This window comes from Canis lupus, chromosome 10, assembly GCF_011100685.1.
Source record: "Canis lupus familiaris isolate Mischka breed German Shepherd chromosome 10, alternate assembly UU_Cfam_GSD_1.0, whole genome shotgun sequence".
Classification (NCBI taxonomy): Eukaryota; Metazoa; Chordata; class Mammalia; order Carnivora; family Canidae; genus Canis; species Canis lupus.
Genome location: NC_049231.1, coordinates 31,321,805 through 31,337,327, shown reverse-complemented (window position 1 = coordinate 31,337,327; position 15,523 = coordinate 31,321,805). Strand labels below are relative to the sequence as shown.

General features: G+C 42.1%; 1 protein-coding gene across 4 annotated transcripts in view; it reads right to left on the bottom strand.

Annotated features, from left to right (window-relative positions):
- The window catches only part of LARGE1 (LARGE xylosyl- and glucuronyltransferase 1), a 526,275-nt gene that overhangs the window by 76,167 nt on the left and 434,585 nt on the right, over window positions 1-15,523 (bottom strand). For all 4 annotated transcript variants that reach the window (XM_038550745.1, XM_038550743.1, XM_038550744.1 and 1 more), the window contains 2 exons: window positions 7,790-7,902; window positions 5,837-5,962 (listed from right to left, as the gene is read on the bottom strand). In XM_038550745.1, the coding sequence (XP_038406673.1) occupies window positions 5,837-5,962; window positions 7,790-7,902 (239 nt within the window). The remainder of the gene's footprint in view (window positions 1-5,836; window positions 5,963-7,789; window positions 7,903-15,523) is intronic.

Here is a 15,523-nt window from a genome sequence, read left to right as displayed (position 1 = left end):
GGTGACTGGGTGACGGGCACTGAGGGGGGCACTTGATGGGATGAGCACTGGGTGTTATTCTATATGTTGGCAAATTGAACAATAAAAAATAAATTTACAAAATAAATAAATAAATAAATATACAAAAAAAGTATGCTCTGAGTTTTAATCAAATATATATATTTTAAAGATTTTATTTATTTATTTGACAGAGAGAGAGAGAGAGAGGGAGAGAGAGAGGGCACACAAGCAGGGGGAGCGGCAGGCAAAGGGAGAGGGAGAAGCAGGCTCCTTACTGAGCAGGGAGCCAGACGTGGGGCTCCATCCCAGGACCATGGGGAAGGCAGATGCTTAACTGACTGAGCCACCCAGGTGCCCTTCAAATATATTTAAAAAAAATCTTACTGCTGTTAATTTAATTATACTGTGTCCTGGAGAATATATATATATACACACACACACGCACACACGTTCAAATTTATGTGTATGTATGTAAATTTCTTGAAACATACTGAGATTTGCTTTATGGTCCAGAACATGGTTACTTATAGTAAATGTCTCATGTGAGCTTGAGAAGGGTGTATATTCTCTGTTAGGTACAAGACTTCTTATTTGCCCAATAAATCAAGATTTTTAACTGTGTACCTCAATCTTCCATATTTTTAATCCACTTTCTTGGGTTGATTGATCTTCTGATATTTGATAAGGATACATTAAAATATTCTACTATGATAGTAGATTTGTCAATTTATTTTCTGGAGTTCTACTGAGCTTTGAATGTGTGTGTATGAATATATCTATATGCATGCCATACTATGAAATGTATACAAGTTTAGAGTTCTTGTATCTTCTTAGTGAAAACTTTTAAAAAAGATTTTAGGGCAGCCTGGGTGGCTCAGCGGTTTAGTGCCGCCTTCGGCCCAGGGTGTGATCCTGGAGACCCAGGATTGAGTCCCACGTCGGGCTCCCTGCATGGGGCCTGCTTCTCCCTCTGCCTGTGTCTCTGCCTCTCTCTGTCTCTGTGTCTCTCATGAATAAATAAATAAAATCTTAAAAAAAATAAATAAAAAGATTTTATTTATTTATTTGAGAGAGAGAGAGAGGAGAGAGGGCACAGAAGGGGGACTGGGAGAAGGAGAAGCAGACTCCTGGCTTGTAGGGAGCCCGATGTGGGGCTCAATCCCAGGACCCTGGGATCATGACCTGAGCAGACACTTAACCGACTGAGCCACCTATGCACCCTTAAACTTTTAATTTTTAAAATGACCATCTCTACACCTACCAATGCTTTGTCTGCTACCAAGACAGTTATCTTGGTTTTCCTTCTCCAACATTTAACTGTCAATGTGTTAGGTATATCTTTTATAAAGAGCATATGTTGAATATTATTTCCTGTTCAGTCTGACAATGTGTCTTTTCCTCCCCAAACTTAGTTTGCTTTTTTGATTATTGATATATTTAGACTTATTTCTACCATCTGATTTCTTGCTTTCTCTTTTTCCTATGCTGTCATTTTTTCTTGCATTCTTCTCTTTTTTTCTAAAGATGGAGATATTTTGGTTGGTTGTTTTGGTTTTTCTTACTCCACTCACCATCTCACCTACCATGAATTTATAAATTATGCACTTTTCCCAATTCATAGAGCTTAAGCTTAAAAGGTTAGCAAGCACAGCTACCTTAGCACCTAAAATTATTTCGTTCCCCTCTCCAACAAAACACTGATTCTAGAATACCTTAATTCTTCTAATCATGTTCCTCTTGACTTATGTGATATTGCTGTTATTTTAGGTATAACCTTTCTAAGACCACAGTTACATACTACTTTTTAGAAATTTTTATTAGGAATTCCTACATATGTCTGATTTGTCTGTTCAGCATTCCTTCTTGGACCTGGAATCACAGTCCTTATTCCTGAAATAAATCCTTTAGAAGTTTCTTTGCAGAGCTATGTTTGTGGTAAATTCTCTTTGCTTTTGCTTATCTGGATATTCTTTCTCTTGTGTTGCTAGGTATACAATGTATTGTTGTGGTCACCTAGCACAGTAAAGGTATTACTTCTACACTTCTGGCTTCTGTTGTTGTTGCTAAGAACTCTTATTCTACACATGCAATGTCTTTGTAGAGAATCTGTTTATTCTCTTAGTTATTTAAAAAATCACTTTAAGGTGTTGCAATCTTACTCCTATAGATCTAACATAGCCTTCTCTTTCTTTAAACTGCTTGTATGTATGGATACTTTTTAATGGTTCTGGAAAATTCCCACTTACTACAAAGATGCCTCACTTCCAATTTTCTCCATTATCTCCTTCTGACAGTTTAATTAGACATATCCCAATATCTGAACTTCTCTCTCAGTTCTTCTCTTTCTCCCTGTGTGCTGGGTTTTGGATAATTTCTTCAGCTATCATCTCTTCTGGTATTCTCTGTTTAGCCGAGTCTAATTTACTGCTTCACACATTCATTTAATTTGTAATTTCAATAATTATATTTTTTACTTCTAAAAGGACTATTTGATCCAAATAGGTCCATTTGCCTTTGAGACTCTCTTGTTCCTCCATCATTTTAATTCTCTTTTATTTCTTACACAAAATAAAAACCCTTATGTCTTATATCTGATGAGTCTCATACCTAAAGTCTTTGAGATTTAATTCTACAGTTTCTTGCCAGGACACCTGCACCCCAATGTTTATAGCAGCAATGTCCACAATAGCCAAACTGGAAGGAGCCTTGATATCCACTGACAGATGAATGGATAAAGAAGATGTGGTCTATATATATAATGGAATATTACTCAGCCATTAGAAAGGACGAATGCCCACCATTTGCTTTGATGTGGATGGAACTGGAGGGTACTATGCTGAGTGAAGTAAGTCAATCAGAGAAGGACAATCATATGGTTTCACTTATATGGGGAATATAAGAAATAGTGAAACGGATTATAGGGGAAAGGAGGGGAACTGAGTGGGAAAAATTAGAGAGGGTGACAAATCATGAGACTACTAACTCTGGGAAATGAACTAGGGGAATGGAAGGGGAGGCGGGGGGAGGGATGGGGTGACTGCGTGACAGGCACTGAGGGGGGCACTTGACGGGATGAGCACTGGGTGTTAGATTATATGTTGGCAAATTGAACTTCAATAAAAAATATATATATATAAAAAGGAAAAAATAATTCTATAGTTTCTGCCCTTTCTCATGGTGGCTTATTTCCCTTTGTGTTTAGGGATTATGGAATGAGAACTCATTTTTCTTGAAACTTCATCTAAAGAATTCATTCAAGTCTTTCTTGTTTTTGAGACTATTCTTCTAGATCAGGTTTCTGTTTACTTCTGCCAGGTGCCTGGCACATTTTCACTTTTTTCTTCCTATTTTTGTTCTACACGTACAATCTCAGCTCCCTCAAATAATATGAGCACAAGCTTGAAATGAGAAATTCTTAGGGGAAACATTTCCCTCTTATTCTACCTAAAGCCAAGGATAAAACATTTAACAATGTTTTATTAACACCTCTATCATCTTCTCCTATAGATATTTTTAAACTTGTTATCCACTGAGGATTTCACTTTTCCTGGATCCTGACTTCCAGCAAGGATTTTCTAACGGTCCTCCTTGGGGTTGGAACCCAAATTCCCACTCACAGCCTTTCAATGGAAAGGTTACACATATAGTTTTCCTGACTGGCCTAATGTCCCAGTGTCGCTAACAATAGCATTCTTTTGTTCGAATTATATAGTAAATTATGTAGTTACCTACTTTTAAGCCAGGCCTTTAGTTCCCAAGGATTAGCAAATACCCAGCCAATGTCAGACCCAGTTTCTTTTTCTTTTTAAGATTTTATTTATTTGTTTGAGAGAGAGACAGAAATAGTGGGAAAAAGAGGAGCTCCAGGAAGGAGAGGGAGAAGCCGGCTCCTCGCTGAGCAGAAAGCCTGACACAGGGCTCGAGCTCAGGACCCTGGGATCATGACCTGGGCTGAAGACAGACACTTAACCGACTGAGCCCCTCAGGCACCCCAGATCTAGTTGCTTTTTGCTTATCCTTCTGGATCCATACTTTATCATCATTTCTGGCCTCTGCTTACTGCATTTACTTTATGGATTGATAGACTATGCTTTCAAATCATTAAATTTTTTTTTTAATCTGGTACTTTTTGGTGTTTTCTACAGGGTTGATTTTATTTTCCTCACCTTTAAAATTCCAATTCATGACAGTCTTGGAAATATTCCTGAGTACGTCATATATTTTCCTTATGTCTAAGAAATACATGACATAGTGAAGAAACTGCATAAATGTTGATTGAAAGAATGAATGATGGAGGTACTTCTGTTTTAAACACTTCCTAATATTTTGTAAGGGACTTCGGGTACATAAGAAAACAAAAACAAGTTTCTTTCTTTTTAACTAGGTGATTTCACTGCTGGAAAGGTGTGAACTTTAGCCTGTTCATTAGCAGTTTATATTTGTGAAAATTTGAAAATAGCTAGAGTAACAGGAGTGGTGCATTAACAGAAGAGTACAGAATTCTATGTGCATTGGGACTATACGTAAGAGGCAACACACACCTGTGGACATGGGCCAAAAGCTACTTGGAAAAGATGGATTTATTTGGAAAGCAAAGTTTGGGTTTTTCCTTTCATAAAACTTTTAATGATTGTTATTGCAATGCCAATAAATTTAAATGACATAGGGGCACCTGAGTGGCTCCTTCGCTCAGTGGCTGAGCATCTGCCTCTGGCTCAGGTTGTGATCCTGGGGTCCTAGGATTGAGTCCCGCATTGGGCTCCCTGCAGGGAGCCTGCTTCTCCCTCTGCCTGTGTCTCTGCCTTTCTGTGTGTCTCTCTCATAAATAAATAAATAAATAAAATCCTTAAAAAAAAATTAAATGACTTAAGCTCTCTATGGTTGCATTTGTCTACTTCCTGTCTGATATAGCCAGAGAGGCAAACACATGTGCTGGCAGACAGGCTTGGAGGCTGTGGTGGGGCTGTAGTGAAGGGGGGGTGAGGAGGTATGGGGACATATGGATTTTTCCTGCTTTGGTACCTGAGTCCGGGTGTCAGTAACCACTGGTCAGCTAGGGCTTACAGATATTTTGAGGTGGGTCACCTAATGGGCCTGTTTGTATTCAGCTGGGCGGTTGGGGGTCACTGTGGGCCCTTCTACCTTACACAGGTTTCCATGGTTCAAGTGGGTTGCCTAAAAGTCATGGCTATGTTCATCCTTCTACTTCCAGGCCCTACTACGATGTTTGGTACCTAGAGGCTAAAGGCTTTTCCATCACTATCACTGCTGCGGGGGTAGAGTGAGCCTTTTGTGTTGGTGCCACCCCCACCCCCCGGGAAAACCACCACAGCACCTGGTGTGCATGTCCTCCCCTCACCCCTGGCTCATTTCTTCACACGTGTCTCTCTTCTGGCCACAAGCTACTTGAAAGTAGGATGGAAGTTATTCACGTCTGCAGCACCTGGCACAGAGTAGTCCCTCAATAAATGTTTTTGTTTGAGTTAAATGACTGGATTTGGGGAGCTGACATGAACCAAAACGGCTGGCAGCAGGTGGCAAGAAGAATAACCATATGCAAGCTGGTTCTTATGCAGGGAGGCCTTATGCTTTCCAGAAAGCTCAAACAAGAGGGGAAAAAACCCAACAAAAACAAAGGAGAAAAGCACAGTCTTTCTGCCCTTTGACACCCTTATCTCTCTCACCACACTGCACAAAAAGCTCAGCCATTCATCCCCCTGAAGAGCCCTCCCCATCCAGCTTCCCTCTGCTATTACTGGACACCCCCCCCTTCCTCCTCCTCCTCTTCCTCCTTGAAGGTCTGCCCTACACCCATTGTAGCCTGTCCTTACTCTACCTTCAGATCAGACACATCCCTGTAGCACTGCTCAGAGCGGGTATGGTCCGACAGCTGCACGTTCCAGAAGCAGGGGAGCTGATACACGAGAAAGGGGTTCTGTTTGATGACAGCGTTGAAAATATCCTGCGAGATAAAAGCCAGACACAGTCAAAACAGTCAGGTGGGCTTCACTTAGGATGCCAACTCTCATAGTGCACCACCTCCTGTGCAAGGGCCTCTCTTGAACCTCCTGCTCTGAACGTAGGCTGGCTGGCACTGCAAAGGCATTTCCTCTTGCTTCTCCTAGCTCTAGAACCAAGCAGTTGTGTTTGCATAGAGACAGGGGGATGCCCCACGCTGACTTGATGCTCATGGGCTCTCCTGGTCTCATAAGGTGCCATCAGGCAAGGGGATGTGGGAGCAGACAGGAAGTATCTTTCTTACCTGTGCTGGGTTATATTAAATGAAGTCACTTTTCTGCCCCTCTTCCCACCTCATCGAGGAGCCCTGTGTCATCCATTCCAAGCCTCCAGGAGAGGAAACTGCATGATGACAAGTTGCTCCACTCACTCAGAGGCTGAGACAAATTATAGATCCTGTTTTAGCAGCTCTTCCTGGGGCTCTTGGTGGACTCGATGATGGATGCGCCTTGTTTTCCTGCAGGCCATGGTACCCGAGTACACACCCCCCACCTCCAAATCCTACTCCGACTTTTCTAGGAAGGCTTTCCTTCTTTCAGGGCTTTTGTCCAAGCTTTCGCTGCACCAGGCCATACTTATTAACTAGCTGCTGACAGGTGGTGCCGGGAGGTGAATTATGTGCCTTTGCAGAAGGAGATGGCTGGATAAACTATCCTCATTGGACACGGACATGCAATTGCTAGCTTTTGGGGACACACTTGAGTCATTGTGACCTGACTTAAAATATGATGATGGAGGACAATTTTCCCCTCAGGTTTAAAACAGCTACCTGGGTAATTTTTAACTCATTCATTATACCAGGCCTCATGTTTGAAAAAGGAAATTAGTTTCTGGTTGCTTGGGAAATACTGAATAATAAGAATGCTAAAAAAAAAAAAAAAAAAAAAAAGTATAGTAACCCTATAGAGTTTCTTGCTTCCTCTGCAAAGAAAACTTTGCAAAAATACAATGAATCGGACCACTGAACACAGAGCAAAAACATGGGAGTGAGCTTGCTTTTTGGATGAAGAGGAAAGGATAAAATGCAGAGGACCCAGGGAAGTCTTATCTCCATTTCAACACGGCCAGCTATACCACAGGGAACTCAAAGTCTAAATGTGTGACCCTGGTAGAGCCAAGGTCAAAGGCTCGGGCACCTGCATTTTCCTAGCAAAAATGAGAAACGGGATTTTTATCAATTTATGTTAATGGTTTTGTGGAGTGCATAGGCTTCTTCAGATCGCCTGAATTAGAAGTCAGTTAACCCTGCCAGGCAGTTTGTCCCTTCCATTTAAATGCATTTCCCTGGAGGATAAGGTCATAGCACAGGTTCTAAGCAAAAGGTGTTGCTTTAAAAGTGAGAAAAGCAAAATGAAATCTTATCTGGGAAATATGCTATGGTACTCCAGAGTTACAGGAGTGGAGCTATGCATCTCACAGCAAGACAAAGAAGCGACCGCCTCTCAGCACATCTGACTGCCATTTACTTATCAGTCTGCTTCAATAAACTAGGAGCTCTCTGAGGCCAAGGACTGCCTCCTTCACTTATCTCTGCAATCCTATTGCTGAGCATCATCCCTGGCATACAGTGTGCAAAGTCTGCAGAACGGACAGTGAATTCACAAACAAGCTCGGCTGTTGTCTTTGGCAGACAAGCATAAGGTAGATCTATCTCAGGGCACAGTCATGCAATCGGTGGAAAAATAATTCAGACCCATCTATTTTCAAGCTTCTTTCAGAAACAGTACAAGGGTGTTCAGGAACAACTGTACCTTCTAACATGGCCACTCACCTGGTCAGCTAAGGAGGTGGACAGCATGCCCATCAGCTCCCTCTCTGCAGTCAGCCTCCACATCTGCTCCCATTTCATCTTCCGTAGTTTATCCAGAAGCAGCAGGATCACTCCTGGGCAACAGCATAGGATGGAGAAGGGAAAAGCAGTAGTAAGACACAGAGCCTGGCACACCTGTCCATATTGTGGAGATGAACACACCTGGATTCAATCCCAGGCTCTACCAGTGTCTCAGTGTGAGACTTTAAACATTCTCTCTGAAGCCTCCTCAGTGTACGGAGAACATTACAACAGCCTCCAAGGCTGCTGCAAACACTAGGTGAGATGGGCAAAACAGCCTAGCACTTTTTGGAGATGGGATGGTGGTGATGGGTGCACAATAATGTGCATGTACTTAATGCTTCTAAACTCTACACTTAAAGATGGTTAAAATGGTATATTTATGTTATGTATATTTTGCCACACTATTTTTAAAAAGACTCTAGGGCTGCACCTGATATGTAGTACATTCCCTATAAGCATTAGGTTCTTCCCCATGTTTTTTTTTCCGGAAATATGATAACCTTCCAAGGTTTAGCTGATGGAAGGTGTTTGCACAATATATGCCATTTTTATCTTTATAAAACAGCTCCTCTGCAATTTTATTCTAGGTAAGTCTGGCCAATTTGCTTTTTGCAAATTTTTATTGACAAGCCATAGGAGCTGGATCCAGTGTTTCTGACTTCCAAAGTCTTCTCTGGTCCCTACAACCGACACAGATGTAAAATACAATGAAAGCAGTGCTAATGCCAGGTCTTTAAGATGAGCTCCATTTTTGTTTTGTTTTGTTAGTCTTCACGGGGAGGGACTTGAGTCAATGGGGGACAGTGTAGGGAGAGAATCTGTCATCGTATTCTGTTATCAAAATGTTAAAACAAATACATTTATCACTCAGGCAAAAATTAACTAGTGCAAGTCTAAAAAAAAAAAGGCACATTTTGGCTTTGCTGAATGACTGAGGCGCAGCTGTCTACTCCCAGGTCAGCTGGAGCAGGCAGAGAAGGCACAGAGCACAGAACACAAGGAGCCAGCAGGAGAATTTCCCCGCAGGCCACTGCAGTTAATTTGGTGCATGGAATTGTAGCACCCATGGGCCCCCACACCAATCCTGCTCAGGATGCTTAGCTCGGAGGAATGGCCAGTGGAGAAAACTCTAGGCAGCTGACGAATGATCTTTGTTGATACCTAGTACATACATTTCTAAGATTTTTGGAAAGAAACTGATTCCCCAAATCACACATAAATGTCAACTCTGAGACTTAAAAGAACAAACAAACAAACAAAAACAAAAAACAAACATATTCTAGGGGCACGTATTTGGAGAAAAAATAAAGTCACCATTTCGTCAGAGGTGTTTGGTCTAGTAAAGTTGAAATTAAAAAAAATATGGCAATGGTTAAGAATGGGGTAATACACAGATCTGCACTCATAAGTCAAAAGGTCAAATTACATTCTTTTGCATGTTTCCTTTGTGGTTTGCTAGGTTTTGCACACATCTTTTCACTTAATGCTCACAAGATCCTACAGGCTAGATGTGGTCATCCTTATTTTATAGGTGGGGAAACTGAAAGGCTAAGTCAGACACCCGAACAATTCACAGTATACCAGAGAAGCTACACTAGATTTGAGCTCAGATCTGCCTGGCTTCGAAGTCAGCGCTTCTTCATCTACACCACACAGACTGGAGCCCCAGCCCTGGAGTCCTGTGACTCAGGCCAAGACTTTTTCCTTTTCTGATTTTTGGTTTTCTGGATCTGTGAAATGAGAAAAATGCTACTTGCCCTGTGCAGCTCAGGAAGCTGTTGTGCCCCCTAATGGAAGGCTAGTAAATGTTTAACCACAAGCTCTCCAGAGAAAAAACCCTAAAACTTGATTGGTAGCATTTGCTGATTCCCATGGTGTAAATACTCCCACCCTGGCTGATTTCAAGCTACCAACGTGATGTCACTGAACACCCAGTTGGGAAGAAATGCACACAACTGACTCCCCCCACCCCTAGTCAGTGTAAGCTAGCTCTAGGACATCACAGAAATTGTTCATGGAAGCACTTTTAGAAAGAGTGAAATTCGCCATGCAAATACTATTTGCTTTTTTGGGGGAGAAAGAAAATTAAAATTTATAGTTACAAACCAAGAGAAAACAGTGATGGATTCAAGAAAATTCATCCCAATCAAACACTGGGTATCCCAGTCAAACACTCAAAAGACAATTTCATTAAATCTTATTGCAAAACTAATTGTAATTAGGTTGGATGGATGCTCTAATATACAGAGAAAATGGGTAGAAGCCATAAACAGTGATGGAAGGTATTAATGTACATTTTCAAGTCTCTAGAGATGTCAAAGATGTCAAGAGATCTATCAGTCTCAGGGGCTGAACCGAGAATTGAGGCTTTTAAATGGTGTTAAGACTTGGCAGATCCTCTGTGGCCAGTGTGATTCCACCGTTTGCCAGCCTCATTGAAAAGAGGCGGGCGTCTAGAACAGAAGCCTAGATGCAGAAAAGTGGGGCTACTCTCCCGGTTACCCAGCCTTTTCTGTTGTGTGATGTTAATTTTTAAAAGCACGAGCCCTTCAATCCAACAGAAAAGTCTGGAAACAAATATGACAAATACCCACCACCCCAGTTTAATAAATGCTAATAATATATTGCCACATTTGTTGTGAATAATAAAACATGACAGATAAATCAAAGGTCCTTCATCTTACTCTGGCTCCTTTTCCCAAGGGTAACCACTACCCCGAGGTGGTTGGGTTTCACTTCCATGCATGCGCTTAAAGTTTCACTCCCTGTGCATGTATTAATCAACAATATATGCTGCTTCGAGTGTCTCAGAGTGCCTACCTTCAATTCTAATTTTCTATTTCACCCAAAGTTATGTCTTTAAGACTTAACCATGTGAAGATTTCAATATCTAGTCTATTCATTGCAATCACTTCATTCACTGTATAACCCTACCACAAGTTAACCATTTCCTGATGAACGACATTCGGGCTGTTTCCTAGGTTTCTCCTATTATATAAACAATGTTGCAATTAACAGCCTAATCCCAATTTGTTAGATATACATCTGAGGGTTTAGCTGAGGTCCAGCTTCCCAAACTGTACAAGGAAAGCTTGAGGATGCTGCTTGTCCCAAAACATCTCAAACAATCCGCCTTCCTCCTCTCTTACATTCAGGCCATCATGGTGTCCCATGGAGTCTATATTTAAAATGGCTTTTGTGTCTCTTCCTTTACTGACTCATTCAGTAGTTAGTGAGCACCAATGTTGTGCAAACAACTGAAACAGACTTGTATGTGTTTTTCTTCCCTACTTTCCCCAGTTTCATGGGTTTCATTCAATATTAATTCAACATATATTTACTAGGTGGAGACCATTCAGTCTTGGCCAGGCCCATCCATGGAAGACACACAAACCATCATGATTCAAGTGCACACTGACGATGTACAACACTTATCAAGAGAATGCAGGAGGGAGGCCTTAGTGAGCCAGGATCCAGGGCGTGGATCAGGCCAGGCAGACAAGGCAGGGATGTCTGAAGAGACATGGACAAAGGCAGAGCAGCAGGACTGGGCATGTGGGAAGAGGTGTGTGTGATGGTGGGACAGCTGAAATAGAGCCCTTTGGGACAAATGTCAGGATGTGACCTTGAGCAAGTGAGTGGGGTATGGGTCAGGAAGGGCTTGGATCTGTGCAAAAGGGATGCCTTCCAACCATTTTCAATGTCATTTCTTACACAGAAAATGATATCTTTATAACTTGCTTGTGGCTGGAAGGGCTGATCCAGAGACAAGATCTGGCTGCCCATTCAGGGGCGCCCAGGACTGAAGGGATCACTGTTTTGCATCTATCATGCACAATGTCACACTGGTTGGCAAGTCCTGCTGAGGACACCTAGGAGTAGTGAAGGATTTTGAGCAAAGGAGTGACCACAACTTTTCTGTTTCAGAAAAGCCAACCTAAAAGGTTGCTTTATCAAGTCACTTCATAGGCTCAAAGGCCTCAAGTATCTTAGATAGTCTAAAGAACAAGCTGTTAATTCCTTAGCTGGGCACACCAGGACCATCTTGCCACGATTTACATTTTTTCCTTCCAACAGACCATTCCTTCCAGCAAACATGGCCTGATGGCAACTTGCCACTTAACTAACTCTTTCTTTTCAAACTTGACAAGCCAATATGCAGTTTTTCTCCTTAGAATCCCAGAATGTTTACTAAATATACTACTGTCCATTCCCTGATTCAAACAGAATCCCCCCCCAAAAAAAATTCATGAGCAAACATGTTACAAAGCTTATGAACTTCACTGTCAGCTTCTGTATTCAAGAGCTTCCACATTTATCCTCTTCTGACTCCATAACATTCTTAGAAAGGAGACCAGCTAGTCATTATTACTGCTTTTGGATAGATGTGAGCAGTGAGGTGCTAAGAAGTAAGGTGAATCTCCAATGTCATGGTAAGTGCCTCCTGCTGCCCCATCTGGGAAAGGGTCTGCATCCTATAACGTTAGAACTAATGAAGACTGTCCTCCATGTGTCAGTAGGGTCTATGGAATATGTCTCAATGCTTTTTTTTTTTTTTAATATTTTATTTTTAAGTAATCTATACACACTCAAAACAGGGCTCAAACTTACAAACCCAAGACCAAGAGTCATATGCTCTACTGACTGAGCCAGCCAGGCGCCCCTGTCTCGATGTTTTGAAGGACAGCCTCATGGTAAACATTAATGCCAAATGTGTACTTGGCCAACGCAGGCCAGCATGAGCTCATGGGATTCAGGGCTCCCAGCACCTACCACCTGGCCATATGTAAAGAGCTTCTCTTGACATGTCAAACAAACCAGTGGGGCCCCTGTCTGGTCTCCAACCATGGGGCCTGCATTCAGAAGTTATTTCTTGTATAATTCATCTGGGGTGTGTTTTGAGCACCTCCTATTAGTCACCGGGTTAGCTGGTAACTTAGCAGTTTGTACAACACAGCCCTTGCTTTTAGAGACCAAGGCCTAATGGGAAAGGGAAATGGGCAACTGAGAAAAATGCAAACACTGTGACAGATAAAAGATGCAGTAAGAAGCATGGGATCCAGTAAGGGAAATAGACTGTGATCTGAGTGTGGAGGGAAGCATTAGGGAAAAGCTTCCTGAAATAAATGATATCTAACCTAAAAGCTAAAGGATACAATCATCTACGTGAAGGTCAGACCAGACAGGCTCATCCTTTCAGGGATGTGAATCCCTACCAGACAGCAAATATTTTCTACCATGTTTGAACAGCAGACATTAAAAGGTAATGAACCATTTCCCTCTCTTCGCCCAAAAAATGAAAATTAAAAAGTGGCCACATTAAATTGTCTAGCATGGGTGAAAACGTTGGTCTTTGCTCATAAATCTGTAATTAACAACAGGTTATTTGCACAATAAATATCCCCACATCCTCAAGCTAAGGCTGTGGAATGGATTCTGGGAACATAGATGTTTCTGTCACTATCACAGAAGAGGAAGCTGTTTATAACGTGGAAGCCCCAAGTTTTTTCAGGTGGACTTGAAAACAGAAGGGTTTTGAGTCCTAACATTCTCTCTTACCAGCAAGATCTCTTGAAAAAAGTCACTGGGATTCTGAGCCCCAGTTCCTCCTCTGTAAAATATGGGAACAATCCTGCATTAACTCCAACATGATTATGAGGACTTAAAAAAAAAGAGTCTATCTTTAAAAGTATCTGGTATATGCCATGAGCTATTCTTTCCTACCTCAAAGTAAAAATCCTATGACATTAATAAGTATCTAGAACAGCCAGCGCAATGCTCAATATGGCTGAACTGAGAAATATTAATTAATAAATATGCATACCTAGTAATTTTCCCAGTCCAAATTCACTCATCTTTCTAAAAATATTTAAAATCCCCTTGTGTGCAGAATGCCCTGCACACTTAAAAATTCTGAAATATCTGCAAGCCCATGTTCCTGAGAAGTCTTCTGTCCAACAGGAAGCTGATGGTATCCCAACCAGCATGATCAGGAGGTCCTCGGGCTCTTAAGTGACAGCTAAGGGATAAGACCCATAAGAACAAAAAACATAATAATAAAGGAAAGAAAATTTATCGCGAGTAAAATTAGGTGCATCAAGGATGTTCCTAAGCAGCTAAGGAGTCTCTGTATAGACTGTTACATATAATCACTTGGATACGCTTGAATGAGAGAATCTGCCCGTTTCTTCAAAGGTTAGGAGTTTGCACACACATTGTACAAGTGCTGAAAAACAACATTTCTGAGAGAACATAACTCTAGCTGTTTACTGACCTCCCTCCTATGGTGCTGGGGAGATAGCCTAATTAATGATTGTAAAGGCCTTTGAAAATATGAAGTGGTACATAAAAGCTTATAAATAACAGTTACAGAAACTATACATTTCCTCATTAAGGTGTCTAATTATCACTCACTCTACTTGCATAATTCCCACTAGAATGAGTACAAATTATGTGCATGCATGCAATGTGGGAGCAAGCTTTTTAAGTGAATTCTGGTTAAAATGATGAAAATGGCTCCTTCTGAAATTAGACCCTTTCGAGCTGAAACGACGCAGATTTGGCTTTGCAATGCTTGCCCGGAGTTAGATTGTGACACTAAGCTTTCCTGCTCTCAGGGGGATGGTGGTGCCAAAAAGCTTGACTTTGGCCTTTGCCTGGCATTTGCTGCTACATGATCCGCCCATTTCCATACTTGCCATCGGGGTTCTGGGAGCATGGGGCGAGCCCTTCGCTCTGGAGGCCAGCACTCTGCACGGAGGCAGCATGCCTTCGATGTGACAGGGGCTCCCAATGGAGCTGACTGGGAGGCATGGGGCCTGCAGGGCTTTACCTTCAGCTGTTGTGCTGGGAGCAGGAGAGACGAACACTAAATAAATTAAAAATCAAAGGCTTCTCCCGTGAACATCTGGTCCAGCAGTAGGGCATTTCATCTGCGGATCAGAGGGTAATATTTCTGCTTTTTAAATTAAATATGCAGCAATGGCTCCGTAGCCAAGATGTCAGGGAAAGAAAAGTGGGGGTCTTTGTAGAGAGGAGGGAGAAAATAATGCTTTTTAAAAATGAGCCAAATATTGGTTCTTACCAAGGGGACTGCAAGAGGGAGAAGAGATGGGGAGGTGGTGATGGTGCTGGTAACACTGCTGCCTACTAGAGATGAGGGCTTTCCTTACAGACCCTCCAAGTCTCAGGACAGACCTGCAAAGTGGATGGAGTGATCCCCATCTTGCAGATGACGAGACAAGGCTCAGGCATGCATAGCTAGTGAGTGGCAAAATTAGTCTCACTCTCTGATCTGTGGCTTTTCAACCACTCCATGCTACTTCCTAGTGTGTGTGTGTGTCCGTGTGCATGCTCATGACTAGATATGGCAAGATGTAGCTACATCTGCGGTCTCAAGATGAAACAAGTCAGGTAGCTCCTGGAAAACCAGAAGTACATGCTTGAAGGACTGTGTCTGTGAAGACCACAGGCCATGATCAGTTTGCTTGTGTGAAAATTCACAGGGAGACCAAGTGTTCCATGAGGCCAGGAAAGGGAGGGTTTGTGCACAGGGTGAGGCCCGATCAGATTCATGAAGGCATGGGTGGCTGCCTGCCAGCCAAGAGAGATGCCAATCAGCACAAGTGTTTCAGAATTGACCTGTCATCAATCCCGGTGTGTGGTGTGGAG